Source organism: Protomyctophum bolini (genome assembly GCF_963924005.1).
Source record: "Protomyctophum bolini genome assembly, chromosome: 18".
Lineage (NCBI taxonomy): Eukaryota > Metazoa > Chordata > Actinopteri > Myctophiformes > Myctophidae > Protomyctophum > Protomyctophum bolini.
Window position 1 is genome coordinate 19852027 of NC_137879.1, and position 15367 is coordinate 19867393.

A 15367-nucleotide genomic window follows, 5' to 3' on the forward strand; every position below is an offset into this window, starting at 1 on the left:
AACTACTGTGAACGGTGAGTGGGCGACACCATAAAGCATTACACTTGTTTACAATAGGGCCCACCATTTTCAATTCATCAAAAGAATTAGAGATGTACGAATATACACAACTATATAGTGAAGTAATCAAACCAGACAATTGTTTTATAAAACGCATTAATACTTTAACATTAAGTGTTGGGGAGGGGTTTTACAGATCCACTCTTTAACATAAAAAAGCTTAACCATGAAAACCCCTGGTGGTTTATATTGCACATATTAAAGCTCTAAAAGCTTTATTATGTTTTTTTCTTTGTTGTTATTCTTGATGCTTTAGAAATATGCAGAGTGAAACCACACAACACGTTTTGTGGAGTGGGTCTTTAAAAGGTAGGGTTGTATACAAGAGTAAATAGCCCTATTGAAGACCATTCTTTTATCAGTTCAAGAGAACCAACAGGCCATCAATAGAGAGTATGCACAAATTGCACATGCATGATTTTCCCATCAGGACACGCCCCCCGCCCCTCATCTAGACTGAGTGCCAGGCAAAACATTGAGCAGCATGGAGTGTTGGAGTTTGGAAGTGCTCATTGGAAATCACTCAACCGTCCTGCGTACCACCTGTTTCTAAATGTCACATAATGCAGGAGGCAGCAAAATGTTGTGTTATTGAAAACAAGCACTTCCAAACTCTGAAATTTCCACAATTTCCGCAATTTCCATTTCCACCATTTCCGCAATTACCATTTCCGCAATTTCCATTTCCGCATTTCCGCAATTTCCGCAATTTCCATTTCCACCATTTCCGCAATTTCCGCAATTTCCATTTCCGCAATTTCCGCAATTTCCATTTCCATTTCCAACTATTAATGGCAGCTGGGTTTCATCATTCAAATAAAATAGAATTCTGTCCGTTTAGCTATAAAATTATGTCAGGGAATAGGGATACACAGTATATGTCTTTAATTTGCATTGCATCTCCCCCCCCCCCCCCAAGCTTTTATTTTCGTTCGAGTAATAGTACAACTCTAATAGTATTACTTATAATAATGTAATTAAAGATAACTTTTTTAGATTTTCATTGGTGGGCCAGTCATAATGGTCCCGCGGGCCTGATGTGGCCCGCGGGCCTGAGGTTGAGTATCACTGCCCTATAGACTCCTTCAAAACCGCTCTTAAAGAGCAACTACGGGCAACTACGGGCTTTTGTCTTTCCATACTGTAGGGCAGGCTACATGTTTTCCCCTTTTTTAACTGTATATATGATGATTTCAAAATCATATGATTTTTAGAAGTGTATATTTAGTTTCTACGTCATTAAATGTTTTGATGAATGACCCTTATGTAAAAGTATTTTTTTGGTTCTATCCTCAAATAACAGTTTTTCTATTGACCTGTTTGAAATGTACCCATTCTGCATACTGTGGGGAAAAATGCAATCAATCAATCAATCATTAACTTTTTTTTTTATTGCACATTGATATTCAGTAAGGTTTGTCTTAGTTCCCAGAAGTTTTTTTTTTCGCCTCTAGGGGGGAGAGAAAAACTGTGAATGTGACTCGTCTCTCTCGGTTTACTACAAGTGGGAGGGAACAGCGGCCAGAGGGACTAAATCATTTAATCCAATCACAGTCCTTCGCGCGGAATTTCAAACATTTTCAAAGTGACTTCTCTCTTTTGCCTCGGTCCTCCGCCAGATTTGTAAACAAAATAGGACCTCGTGGACGCCGGAGCCTCACGGTAAATTAATAAATCTTAACGCATGTTGAAAGAAGAGGGCGCTTAAAACAACCGCATTGGCTTCGGACACCGAAAATGACACATTTATTGAAGGTTTTATTTCTATATTTTCACTCTGCGCCTGCGTGTCAGTGCGTGCACTGCGGAGGGATCTTCCAGTGTGTGAGGAACAACCACGTTCGTTCAGTTCGCCACGCCACTGTAGTAGTACTAGTAGGAACTAGGAAGACAGGCCGTGCCGAGACCGTAGTGTAGCGTCGTGTCTTAATGTTTAGGTAGAATTAAACTGTAAATTTGATGACTTAATTTAAATAGGGATCCTTCGTAGGTTGTCAACTCCCAGAAGTCAACGTTTATGGACCTGTTTCACCAGACGTCCAAGTAGCTTTGAAAACAGGTAAAGGCATGCAGTTCTGTTGTTGCGGCACAGTGTTGTGTTAACGATAGTCAATACTAGAATAATTTCAAATATTTGCACCGAAACACGCTACGCGTTTCATTAACAGCACACCGAATGGATGAGCACGGTTAATACGGCGTGTGTGTCTCCGTTAAATGCCTCTGTTGACTGTTTAGTACCACGTTGAAAGTATCGTGGTTGTGGGCGCCATGATTCGTGGCCCGTGATTCAAAGTAGTAACGTGCCATCTCCCAGAAATCTTGTTTTTGATCGTTTTAAATGACCATCGATTCGCACAACACAGGCCAATAAACAAACAAATTACTTATACTATACTTAAATATTACAATCAATGTGTAACTCTGTTCCAGCAAGTGTTTAAGTTTCATGATTGTTTTTTTTAGGTAACAATGCCGTTGCACGGAAAACTTGTGGTGATCAAGAGATCGGGTGTAGATGGAACAGAGTTTCCTCTCACTGCAGCGTGTGTTTTTGGAAGGTGAGAACAACAGATGTCTGATTATTTTTCTTAAATGTAGTGATAAGTGTCATGCTTTCGTGTGTCATTTGTCACATCACACACCATACGTCAAAACAACAATCCATGAATATGTTAGGTTAAGGAGATAATCAGATTACACATAAACGCTTTTTTGTCATACTGCATTTAAATAGTAGGCCCCTGGCCTAGTTAAAGACCTAAGCTAACCTCATGTTGGCCATATGCCATTGCCAGGCAGGAGGCAGGCTCTTGTCTGTCTGTCTGTGGGTTTTCAGTCAATTCAAATGGTAGGAGGCGGGGTTTCCCTTGCAGACGTCATACTTCCTAGTCCCCACAATACATAGGTGTTGTAATCCAACGTGTCAACTGTCAAGATGTACACAAAGTTGTAACGCAACTACTGTCTTTATTGTGAAAAGTTAATATTCTGGAGGAAATTTTAAAATAAGGAAGAGACAAACTGAATAGAACACAAAACACATCTCATACAGGTGTGTTAAGATGCAACCAAGGAATTAGCTGCAATTTGCAACTCTTTTTATTATGTGATGAATCTAGAGTTGTAATACCCTCCATTGACTCCCCACTCATCCTATTTGCGTTTGCGATCTGCTTGTCTTAAACAACGTTAAACTCACCAACATTGCAGCTGTAGTCCAAGCTTGAATTATCCTCTTTCAATCTGCCGAGCTTGTTTTTCATAAGAATCCCCCGTAGATATGTTATAAGCTACTTTCTGTCAAGATATTCTGAGCAAGTGATTCTTTTTCTAAGTGTTTGGAAGCGCTCGTTTTTATTAAGGGGTCGCGTTGCTGCATCCTGCATTATGTGCAAATGCAAAACAGATGGCATGCAGGGACGTTCAGTGACTTACGACGAGCGCTTCCAAACTTCAACACTTAGAAAAATAATCACTTGCACAGAATTTCTTGGCAGAAAGTAGCTCATAACATGTCTACGGGGGATTTTTATGAAAAACAAGCTCGGCAGATTGAAAGAGGATAATTCAAGCTTGGACGACGGCTGCAATGTTGGTTAGTTTAACGTAGTTTAAGACAAGGAGATCGCAAACGCAAATTGGATGAGTGGGTTGTCAATGGAGGCTATTGCAACTCTAGATTCACCATATTATTAAAAAAATCTAGAGTTGCAAATTGCGGTTACCAAGGGATATGCATGCGAGACAAAATACAGAATATATAGGGAATATATATTATTTAATGTACATATGTGGCCTGGGCTGCGGCTGAGCGGTCCGGCCCAGACACCTAGGCCGGTAATCCAGCCTGACGGCGTGTTGTGGGTTTCGAGAACCTGAGCCTGTTGCCGCATGTCTTCACCCAATCTCTTTTCTGTCTAATTACTGTACCCTATCGATAAAGGCAAAAACGCCAAAAGATTTAAATATGTGTAGTTTGTCACCATAAGATGAGGTATGGCATCAGCCAGTTTTTATTTTTTTGTAAATCTGATCCAACAGCTAAATTGACTTGGCATATTGACAAATGTTCCAACAGCTAAATTGACTTGGCATATTGACAAATGTTCCATTTTGTTGTGCTGACAGTGACAATTTGCTTCTGTATTGCCAAATAGGAAACCGGAATGTGATATTCGAATTCAGCTTCCTCATGTCTCCAAGGAACACTGCAAAATTGATCTGAATGAAAATAAGGAGGTAAATAATCAGCAACAAAACATCGGGACTTTTTAAGATGTCATAATTTCACAATAAGTTCACATAAACCGATTGTGTTATGTGTTTGATGGTTTCACTGGTTTCTTCACAGGTCATTATAACTAATCTGAGTTCAGTGAATCCAACACGCATCAACGGAGAGGTTTTGCAACAGTCGGACCGTTTGAAACATGGAGATCTAATCACGATTCTTGACCGTTCTTTCAGGTTGGTATGAATGAAGTGGTCTGGATATGACCTTTTGGGGGGCATATACTTTATTAGAAACAGATTCAGTTTCCTTCACTGCAGTAACATAATGACACAGACAGTGTGAATTAAGAGATAATGACATGGTCAGGACTCGGAATTGATTAAAGGTGATTAAGTGATATGCGTGGCCCCCTGTGCCCCCCACAAAATGACCGGAACTACTTAATATTTCACCAAACCCATAGCAGAACTCCCACCACGGGACTCGGGCAATCAATGACTACAGTTGCAACCAATATATTAATGGCAAGTATTTCATACAGCTTAAGTTAAAGAACTGTGCCTTTAAATTAAGCGGTAATTTTGCCTGTCATTTTACAATGGACAAGTGGGCATGACCTTTGGGCAAGTAGAACATGACCTGTACTTGGCCAATGGGCAAGTGCCTCTGAGACCTTAGTGTCAACCCCTGTCCCAGTTGTAAACAAAAAATCAGTTTACTAAAGAGCTGGAGCGGTATTAATGAATGATCTTTGAACAAACCAATATCATTTACACCACCTTTTAATCAATTGCAAGTTCTCATCATTTCTCTCATTGTTGTCTTAGGTTTGAGTACCCTCCAGAACCAACACCAAAAAAGAAGAGATCTTCAATAGGAGGCAAAACTGAAACACTCCGGGTAACTAACTATCACCCCTTGTCTGCATGCACGATTGCAAGATTGTGTCAGTGCATAATACTAATTGCCGTGTTTTCCTAGGTTCTTCAAGATAAGCAAGCAAGGGACACCACTGCCGCTGAGACAGTAGATAAGACATCTGAAACACCCTCATGTGAGTATATTAAATAAATATACACAATTTGGTAGTTTTGTTGCCACTGATGGGTGTGTCGGTGTGTTTTTTTTAAGCTCACCCATGAGAACCCTGGGGGTTTCTTGCACTGTTCATGTCGCTAAAGTCTAAATGTTGTTTACAAGCGGAATCTAGTTTTCAGATGAGCACTCACTGTAAACTGATTTTATGCATGCAGGGCAATCTTAACAGGTGTGTGTTTGTCTGGTGTCAGGTCACACAATCAAAGCATCAACAAGGACAAGCATACAACCCCTGTTATATCATGGTTGTCCAATCAGAGTAAATATATGCATGTATACCAGAGTAGTCTTTGATGAGACTTTGTGTGACATCACACCATGTAACACCCTCTGTTCAAGCTCAGAACAGCTCAGCTGTGAGCTTGTAGATCGGCTATTTTTGGTAAAGATTAGTGTAGTGAAACAGGTGGTTGCCTAGTATAGAACCTGTGGGAAATCTGGTCAATTAATTATAGGGCTTAATTTACTTCACAGGAAAGGGGAAGGAAAGTGATCATAGGAAGATATTTTGCTGTTGTAAAATGTACAGAATCTTGACATTTACTGAATGTTGCCTTATCTGTCTGGTCTCTAGATCCCTGTCTGAAAGATGGAACAAACAATGACAACATCCAGCGGACCCCAGAGAAAATGGCTGAGGTGGAATCCAAGGATTCACCTTTTGGTGACCTGTATCAAATGATCAAGAAGACCCTGGATTCAAAGAGTCCATGGAAACCATCTGGAAGTCGGCCCCAGACGCCTGCCACAAGGTTTTGCACCCCACAACCTGTGTCGGTCAGGAAAGCCACTGGAGTGGTAACCCTCCCGAAAGCGGAGGAATGTACCCCAATGCAGGTGAAAGCTGAAGGATCGTCTGGCATCACTGCTGTGGAGGGTGATGCTGAAGTTGAAAGCGTGATTGTGGCGACCCCAAAGTCAGTGAAGAAGGAACAGAATTCCTCCGACGTGGTTGTGGCGACCCCAAAGTCAGTGAAGAAGGAACAGAATTCCTCCGACGTGGTTGTGGCGACCCCAAAGTCAGTGAAGAAGGAACAGAATTCCTCCGACGTGGTTGTGGCGACCCCAAAGTCAGTGAAGAAGGAACAGAATTCCTCCGACGTGGTTGTGGCGACCCCAAAGTCAGTGAAGAAGGAACAGAATTCCTCCGACGTGGTTGTGGCCAAATGGAGGAAGAGCAAGGTATCCACACCCATCAAACCTGCAGTAACTGAGGTGCAAGACCAGACCGAGGCACTGCCTACAGTGCCTAGTACCCCCAAGACCAATCCTTCTCCAAGGCATTCCCCAAGGACATCAGAGAAGAAACGGCAAGCTCAGGAATCTACACCCACCAAACCTGCTGTAACTGAGATGCAAGACCAGGCCATGGTGACCGAGGCTCTGCCCAGTACTCCCAAGACCAATGCTTCTCCAAGGCATTCACCAAGGACAGCAGAGAAGAAACGGCAAGCTCAGAAAGTTACAGAGGCTGCAGCTACTGTCAATGGTAAAGTATATCTTAATGTTTATTTTGCACACTTTGTGATCACTTATTCACTGCTCATTCACAATTATTGCACCTGCATGTGCAGCACAAATATTTTAGCATGGTTATTTCACTACTGTGATCAATAACAATTTAAAGGCCCTGAACATTCATACAGATATTTCCAGTTACTAATCATAGTAAGTTTGAATGGAGTTAAGCTGACAATTGTAGGTCTCAAAAAAAAAAGAAGAATGAATAGTAAGTTAAAGTGTCAGGCCCTTTTAGGTGCAACAAAGCTATCGGGAGTGTGAGCAAGCTGTCAATCAAACCTAGTTTGGGCACACAGGAGAAGATGTGTAATAAGCCAGCGTAGTTGGAAAAAACCTGTGAGTGTTCAGGACCTTTAAAACTACTGTATTTGATTTTAACTTGTGGTGTTTTTATATGGCTACACCTATTGCTAAATGGAATTACAATTTTCAAAAATCTAACAGTGACGGCAGGAAAGAAACGCAAGAGTGAAGAACTTGTGGCTGATATGACCATGCCACAAATGAAAAGGAAACGGGTGTCATTTGGAGGTCACCTGAGCCCAGAGTTGTTTGACAAACGAATGCCCCCTGACTCTCCACTGCGAAAAGGGTCTGCTCCACGACGCAGCCTGTGTGTTCCAAAACTCGCAACGTCACTCCTAAGAAGAGCATCCGTCAGTGGTTTTCCAAAGGTAAGACTATAGATGAGGAATAGTCTGAATTTTATTTTATTGTGTATTGAAGTGTATTGAGCGTGGCATACCTTGTTATTGAAATGGCTTTTGACTTCCATAGGCCAAGACTCCATCCCCTGCCAAGAAGTCATCAAAAGCCAAGACTCCATCTCCTGCCAAGAAGTCATCAAAAGCCAAGACTCCATCTCCTGCCAAGAAGTCACCAAAGGCCAAGACTCCTTCCCCAGCCAAGAAGTCACCAAAGGCCAAGACTCCTTCCCCTGCCAAGAAGTCACCGAAAGTTAAGAGCCCTTCTCCTGAGACTCCCAATGTGCAAGGTCGATTCTCAGTTTCACGCATCAGCACACCGTCTCCTGTTGCAGAGGAGGCAATTTCTGCCACTGAGCCCTCAGCCACTATGACCCCCAAGTTGCCTTTGAGCCGAAAAAGCATGAAGAGCATGTCACGGAAGTCAAATACCATGGCAAAGAATGTTGTGGAGGTCATGCGCAGGAGAAGCGGTGTGTCACGGGCATCTTTGAAAGGTAACCAAGGTCACAATCATCAAACCATAACACCATATGATGCATGCGACCATATAAATGAATAATATTGTTGATTATCGAATCCGAAGCCTTTATTGCCATGACATGTAAAACATGTTAGGAATTAGGTTTGGTGAACAGCATAGTGAGTGCAGTTACCACAGCTGCCATGGACGGCGAAGTCCATTTTTCTGTTGTTGCGTAACTATAATAACATTATGCCCAGCTGAATTGCATTAATGTAGCCAAACCAGCCATAATGCAAAATGCATCCTTGTCGACCACTTATTGTGCCACTTACATGAAACCATTACCATATCTGGACCTTAGAATTTTGCCTCAGCGGACATGAGGAATGTGACTGAAGCTTCTTTAATCCAGTGTGTATTTGAAGTCATGAGACTCTTTTTCTTTTGTTTCTCAGCTCAGAATTCCTGGGCTGACATTGTGAAGTTTGGCCAGACAAAGTGTCAAGTGGTAGTTCAAGAAGCTAAGAAAGCATCTGTCCAAATGAAGAAGAAGAAGGCTGTTCAGCCCAAACACAAGGTGCGGTGAAATATGCATTCATTGTATTCCCTTAGCCTAGCTTTCTTTCATCTACAAAAAAAGATCTAGCACCGCATATTTAACGTAGGTATCATACAAGTAATGTATACATTATGTACCGATGCCTTATGTATAGAAAAGCTTTTGATTTAACACGATAGGATCTGTTTCTTCGGGGAGAATCAGCCATCAATTAAATTTAGTTTTTGCGTCATTTGTCAAGAACTTGGTGTCAGGGCATAAATAATCTGGTGCTTTGGCCAAAGGAAATATCCTATGTCCTCTGTGTATTCTTCAACAAAATGTTGACACAGAAGACATAGGGTCTTTTTTGCCACTATATGATTAATCTCTTCACATCAGAACAGTGGGATTTATGTTGAAAATGATGTCCCTTGAAAGTTTATGATGCAATTTGTGCAACAGTCAATCATTGTTTCTATCTTAACTAGATTTTATTCTCTGAATCTTTCAGACTCCTGCCAAAAATGTACAGAACTATGTCAGCACTGGTCATGCAGATTCACCTGTAAGCGTTGTTGTGGGCAGAGCTCATCAACGACATGTACAGCCTACTGGTGCTGCCCCAAGACTAGTCCACAGCATTGTCCTCAAGAACATGAAAATGGACGAGGATTTGACTGGTAATTACTTATACCCATTCTCCACTGTTGAAGTGATAATATTATTTAGTTGTGTATGGTCTACTTGTGCTGCTTATGTCGCTCACCTTTGACTTCCAACTTCAGGCATTGCAGAAATATTTAATACACCAGTGGGAGCCAAGCAGAGGAAATCATCAGTTGTCAGTGTGCCTCAGAGTGCTACCAAGACCCCTGTATCAACATCTGTGGTTGAGGCTTCATCATCAGTTGTCAGTGTGCCTCAGAGTGCTACCAAAACCCCTGTGTCAACATCTGTGGTTGAGGCTTCAGTGATGAATACACCAGAGGAGACTGGTAAGGGTTTAAGTATATTTAACCACTTAAACCCTCTAGACTTACTGAAACTTGTCGTGGATTGCTCTTTTTTTCCCCCTTCTACACCAAATTTCTTTGCCAGAAATGTCAGATCTACCAGCTCACAATGGGTCATGTGAGCTTGTAGATCTGCTATTGCTGGTGACTGTTTCTGGTGGGTGTTTATGTTGAGGTTCAAGTGGTTAAGAGGTCAACATTATATAAAATATTTTATGCTAATGTACTTTAAGAGCTTTCTACTTCTATCTTTTAATTTGCTCTAACTATTTTATCTCAGGTGAAATGATAGTGTCCCCATTGGCTGTTGCATCTTCAGCCAAATCTGGAAAATACAACCATGAAGCTGTTGAACGCCTCTTCCTGGACGATGACAATTCCAACTTTGTTAGTGAAGAGGAGGTGCCCAATGATGACATCAGTGAACGGCAGTGCCCAGATCTGGATACTAAAATGACGACAACTCCTCAGCAGAAGCCCTCTCAGCCTGACTGTCTGACCGGAGTGAAGAGACTGCTTAAAACACCAAAACAGAAAGCTGAGCAGGTGGAGTGTCTCACCGGGGTCAAGAGGATCATGAGGACTCCGAGACAGAAGGCCGAACCTGTGGAAGACATCAGAGGGAAACTCCTTATGACGCCCAAACCTGAGAAGCCTGAGCAGCCTGAATGTCTCAGTGGAGTGAAGAGAATGATGAAGACCCCAAAGCAAAAGGCTGAACCTGTTGTGGACCTCGGTGGAGAAACTCCCAAAGCGCCAACAGTCATGGAAGAAGTGAGCGTGGGTGACATCGGAGAGCTTCTGGAGACACCCATACACAAAGAGCCTCTTAAAGACCTTATCGCTGTGACAGACGTAACTCCCAGGGTGCAGAGCTCCCTCTTTGTTTGCACCACTGATGCTGTTGAAGGCATGGTCAACGTTGAGAGCCTGATGAAAACTCCAAAGGTGGAACCTGTTGAGAGTCCAAGGCTGTCTGCCAACCCTCCTGTGGAAGACCTAGAGGAACTACAAGAGCTCACGGAGGAGCCTCTGACTAATGACTGTGCACAAATGGCGACAATTGAGGTAATACTGATATTTTTATATTTGTTTAGCATTGTATGAATTATAATTCGTTCTCGCAATTATAAAATGCCTTATATGGCATGAATTGTAATATACTATACGCACACAATGCATTTTCTAATCATTTGTTTTTCATATTGTATTTGACAGGGTCATGGTGAATTGCACCCACAGAATGAATCAGACGAGTCACAACAAGGTTAGTTCCCTATGGTGCAGTTACACATATTTAAACAGTGGGTTGTTCAAAGACAATAACGTTGGTCTGGCATGTTTAGCTTATTGACTACAACTCACTGTGTAGTTGACATTATTGCCAGTGGGTCAAGTGTTAAGCTAACATTCCCTGAAATATTCTGGTAAAGCCAGTAGTAATGACTTTAGACAAAATGTAATCAAACGTAGAATAACTGACATCTAAAAATTAAGTGTAATGGTAACATTCTGTTTGTGTGCAATGCACAAAGCTGTGATTAGACAGTGACATGGTGTGGTATATTCATGTCATTTATTTCCTGCTTTTCTTTCTCTTCAGAACCAGAGGTTGAGACCATTGTCCCCGTTTCTGCGGACGATGTCGAGGTGGTGAAAGAGATCCCTGTTGAAGATGAGAATAACACATCTCTGCCAGCAGAATATGAGCAGCAAGTATCTAAACAACCCACCTCCACTGTCCCTGTGGAAACGGATGCATCACAAGGTTAGTTTAGTTTGGCAGCGTACAACGGTGCAGTTAGTGTTTAAATGGAATGAAATTATAGAGAATGTACAGTATTTCTCACACACTCATATGAACTGGTGCGTCAGACTGCTAAAAGTAATGAATGTCCAACCTACTGTATGGTAGGTATAAATGATAAATCGTCATACTGTGGTTTGTTTGGTTTTTGTGGCAGTCTTTTTGTTTAAGTCATGATATTTCCTTTAATGAAATGTTTAAAGAAATAACTTTCTATTTTGTATTCTAGAATGTTATTAATGTATTTATCGGTCTTATTCATGTAATTTTTTTCCTGCTTTTCTTTTTCTTCAGAACCAGAGGTTGAGACCAGTCTCCCCGTTTCTGTGGACGATGCTGAGGTAGTGCAAGAGGTCCCTATTGAAGCTGAGAACAACACATCTCTGCCATTAGAAGATGACCAGCAATCATCTCAACATCCCACCACCACTGTGGAAACTGATGCATCGCAAGGTTAGTTCTGTTTGGCGTTCTTATGATGTTTTATCATTCATGTGAGGAAGGCAGTGTTTTCCATTTAATTCAGTACAGTATGAATGTGACTTAACTGCATGTTGGTGTCATGATATTGTCCTGTGTCCTTTAACAAAATGTTTATAGAAATAACTTTCTATTTTGTATTCTTTATGATTTAGATTTTTCAATAAACGGGTGGGTCACGTAGTCTATTTTGTATTCTATGTTGTTGTTTGTATAAATCTGTCTATTCATGTATTTTTCCTGCTTTCCTTTTTCTTCAGAACCAGATGTTGAGACCATTGTCCCCGTTTCTGGAAACAATGTTGAGGTGGTGCAAGAGATCCCTATTGAAGCTGAGAACAACTCATCTCTGCCAGCAGATGATGACCAGCAATTGGGTGATGCTCAATCTTCCACTGCCATTGAGGAGAGGGAGATGCCTGTTCTCAAAACGAGAGGAAGAGGGAGAAAGGCTAAAGAGGATTTGGCTGAGACTCACGAGGAGGCTGTCCCAGCTGAGAAGCCTAGAAGAGGAAGGAAGATCAAGCCGGAAACAAAGAGTGTTGTGACTCATGAATCTACAGAAGTCATGGACAAACAGCTCACCATCGCCACAACAGAGGTTATTTCAGAGGAGCCAAAGGAAAAACCTGCCACTACCTCCATTAAGAAAATTGAGGTAACCGTTCTGAAAACAAGAGGAAGAGGGAGGAAGGCAGAACAGGAATTGCCTGAGGCTGTTGAGACTCAAGAGGTACACAAGGAAGCTCTCATCAGCTCACATGAGGAAGCTGTCGATATCCCAGCTGAGAAGCCACGGCGAGGAGGGAGGAAAAACAAGCAGGAGGCTGTTGAGGCTCAAGAGGTCATCCCACATGAGGAAGCTGTCGTCATCCAACCTGAGGAAGCTGTCGTCATCCCAGCTGAGACGCCACGGCGAGGAGGGCGGAAATCCAAGAAGGAGGCTGTTGAGACTAAAGAGGCACATGAGGAAGCTGTCGTCATCCAACCTGAGGAAGCTGTTGTCATCCAACCTGAGGAAGCTGTTGTCATCCCAGCTGAGACGCCACGGCGAGGAGGGAGGAAAAACAAGCAGGAGGCTGTTGAGGTTCAAGAGGTCATCCCACATGAGGAAGCTGTCGTCATCCCACATGAGGAAGCTGTCGTCATCCAACCTGAGGAAGCTGTTGTCATCCCAGCTGAGAAGCCACGGCGAGGAGGGAGGAAAAACAAGCAGGAGGCTGTTGAGGTTCAAGAGGTCATCCCACATGAGGAAGCTGTCGTCATCCCACATGAGGAAGCTGTCGTCATCCCAGCTGAGAAGCCACGGCGAGGAGGGAGGAAAATCAAGCAGGATACCCAGGTTGTAGCGCCTCCTGAATCTACAGAGGCCCAGGACATACAGCTCACACTGGCCACAGAGAAACCCAAACGAGGGGGCAGAGCTAAAACGGCAACAGTTGTCAAAGAAGTGGAGATCATGTTGGAGGCTGAACCTGCCAAGGATGATGTCCCAGAGGAGAAATTGGATGATGTTCAATCTTCCGCTGCCATTGAGGAGAAAGAGATGCCTGTTCTCAAAACAAGAGGAAGAGGGAGAAAGGCTAAACAGGAGTTGCCTGAGGCTGAGACTCAAGAGCCACACATGGAGACTCTCCCAGCCGAGAAGCCTAAACGAGGGAGGAAGAAAGGAAGCACGATGAATGAAGAAGCGCTCGTAAAAGAGGTGATCATTTCAGAGGAGCCAGAGGACAAACCTGATGAACATACCCAGGATGATGTCCAAGAAGAGAATATAGGTGATGTTCAAACTGCCGATACCGCCACTGCCATTAAGAAGAGTGAGACGCCAGTTCTGAAAACAAGAGGAAGAGGAAGGAAAGCTAAACAGGATTTGCCAGAGGCTGTGGAGACTGAAGAGCCACACGAGGAAGCGATCATTCCTGCGGAGAAACCCAAAAGAGGTGGGAGGAAGATTAAGCAAGAGACCAAGAGTGTACTGCCAACTGACTCGACGGAGGTCCAGGACAAGCCGCTTACCATCACCACAGATAAACCCAAACAAAGTGTGGAAAAATCTGGAATCGTCATCAAAGAAGTGGAGATTGTTTCAGAGGAGCCAGAAGAAAAACCTGAACCTGCCCAGGATGTTGAAGAGGAGAAATCAGGTGATGCTCCTGTTAAAGCTAGAAAGGGAAGGAAGGTTGGCAGTAAAACAAAGGTGTCTGCAGGGCCTGTCAGAAAGGGCAGAAAGACAACGTCTCCAGCAGATGACACTGTGGTTGTACCAAGCACTGAGGAGTTGATGGAAGAGGTTACAGATGAACCACAGTCTAAGAAATCTGTAATGTGGAAAGATGATTTGACAGTGACTCACGTTATTTCACCTGCTGTAAGGGCTGTTCGAGGACGGAAGCCAAAACCTGCAGCCGATGTTCCTTCACCAAGACCCAGCCCTGTCAAAAGAGACCAGAGTGAGTCCATTGAGTGCCCTGCTTCTGAGACTACTGCGTCGACCAAGACTGGCATCAAAAGAAAAGCCCCAAAAAACGTGAGCAACACTGAAGAGGAGGATCTCGCCAATAAAACGGTTCCATCAGAGCCCATTAAAAGTCGAGCTAAGCGGGTAAAGGCTACCGATGCAGCTCTTGTTGAGACTGTGACCCCAGCTACTGAAGTGTCAGAGACCAAGCCCCGCAGAGGAAGACCAGCAAAGAAATGAGCACCATTACGAACAAATGTTTCTTTATTATTTTAAATGTGTTAAATTGATAGATTTTAGAAAATCTTTTGAAACTATTTTTGGTATTTGGTGAGTTTCATTTTGGCCTAAACATGGCCTGTTAATAAAGTTGTTTATACTTTTAAAAGAAATGAGCACCATTACGAACAAATGTTTCTTTATTATTTTAAATGTGTTAACTTGATAGATTTTAGAAAATCTTTTGAAACTATTTTTGGTATTTTGTGAGTTTCATTTTGGCCTAAACATGGCCTGTTAATAAAGTTGTTTATACTTTTAAAATGTCTGATTTATTCCCCCCCACAATGCTGTCAAGGTAATATGGAGTAAGGTCCATGTGTTGAGTGTAACAGTCTACAGGGTTCCCCAATTCATTTTCCTCAAGGGCCATATTTTGACTAGGGTACCAGGCTGGAGTCCACATGTGCAAATTCATTTTCAGGGCAAGACCCCATTTGAAAAGGATGCCCAGTTTGACATGCATAGGCTACTGACCCCCATTTAATGCCATTTATATCTGGGACCCTTCCAGGGGGCACTCCGCAGGCTGCAAATGGCCTGCTCCAAAAGAATGTTTTTTCTTTTTGTCTTACTACCGGTATTTAAAAAAACTTTTTTTTAAATAGTTCAACTAGCTGATCTACATCGAGTCATTGTGAGCGTGTAGATTGGCTATTTGAACGAGATAGCCAAGATATAGCCCTATTACTTTTAGGGT

At 42.6% G+C, this 15367-nt stretch overlaps 1 protein-coding gene across 1 annotated transcript; it reads left to right on the forward strand.

Annotated features, from left to right (window-relative positions):
• The first annotated feature begins 1948 nt into the window (after positions 1–1948).
• On the forward strand, positions 1949–14846 carry mki67 (marker of proliferation Ki-67). The gene is made up of 17 exons (XM_080789776.1): positions 1949–2119; positions 2527–2621; positions 4221–4302; positions 4415–4530; positions 5125–5197; positions 5279–5351; positions 5970–6884; positions 7361–7590; positions 7694–8117; positions 8542–8663; positions 9139–9307; positions 9413–9622; positions 9921–10708; positions 10859–10907; positions 11244–11408; positions 11742–11900; positions 12188–14846. Exons 2-17 carry the CDS (start codon positions 2533–2535, stop codon positions 14626–14628), a joined length of 6105 nt encoding a protein of 2034 aa, XP_080645902.1. The 5' UTR covers positions 1949–2119; positions 2527–2532; the 3' UTR covers positions 14629–14846.
• Positions 14847–15367: the final 521 nt, after the last annotated feature.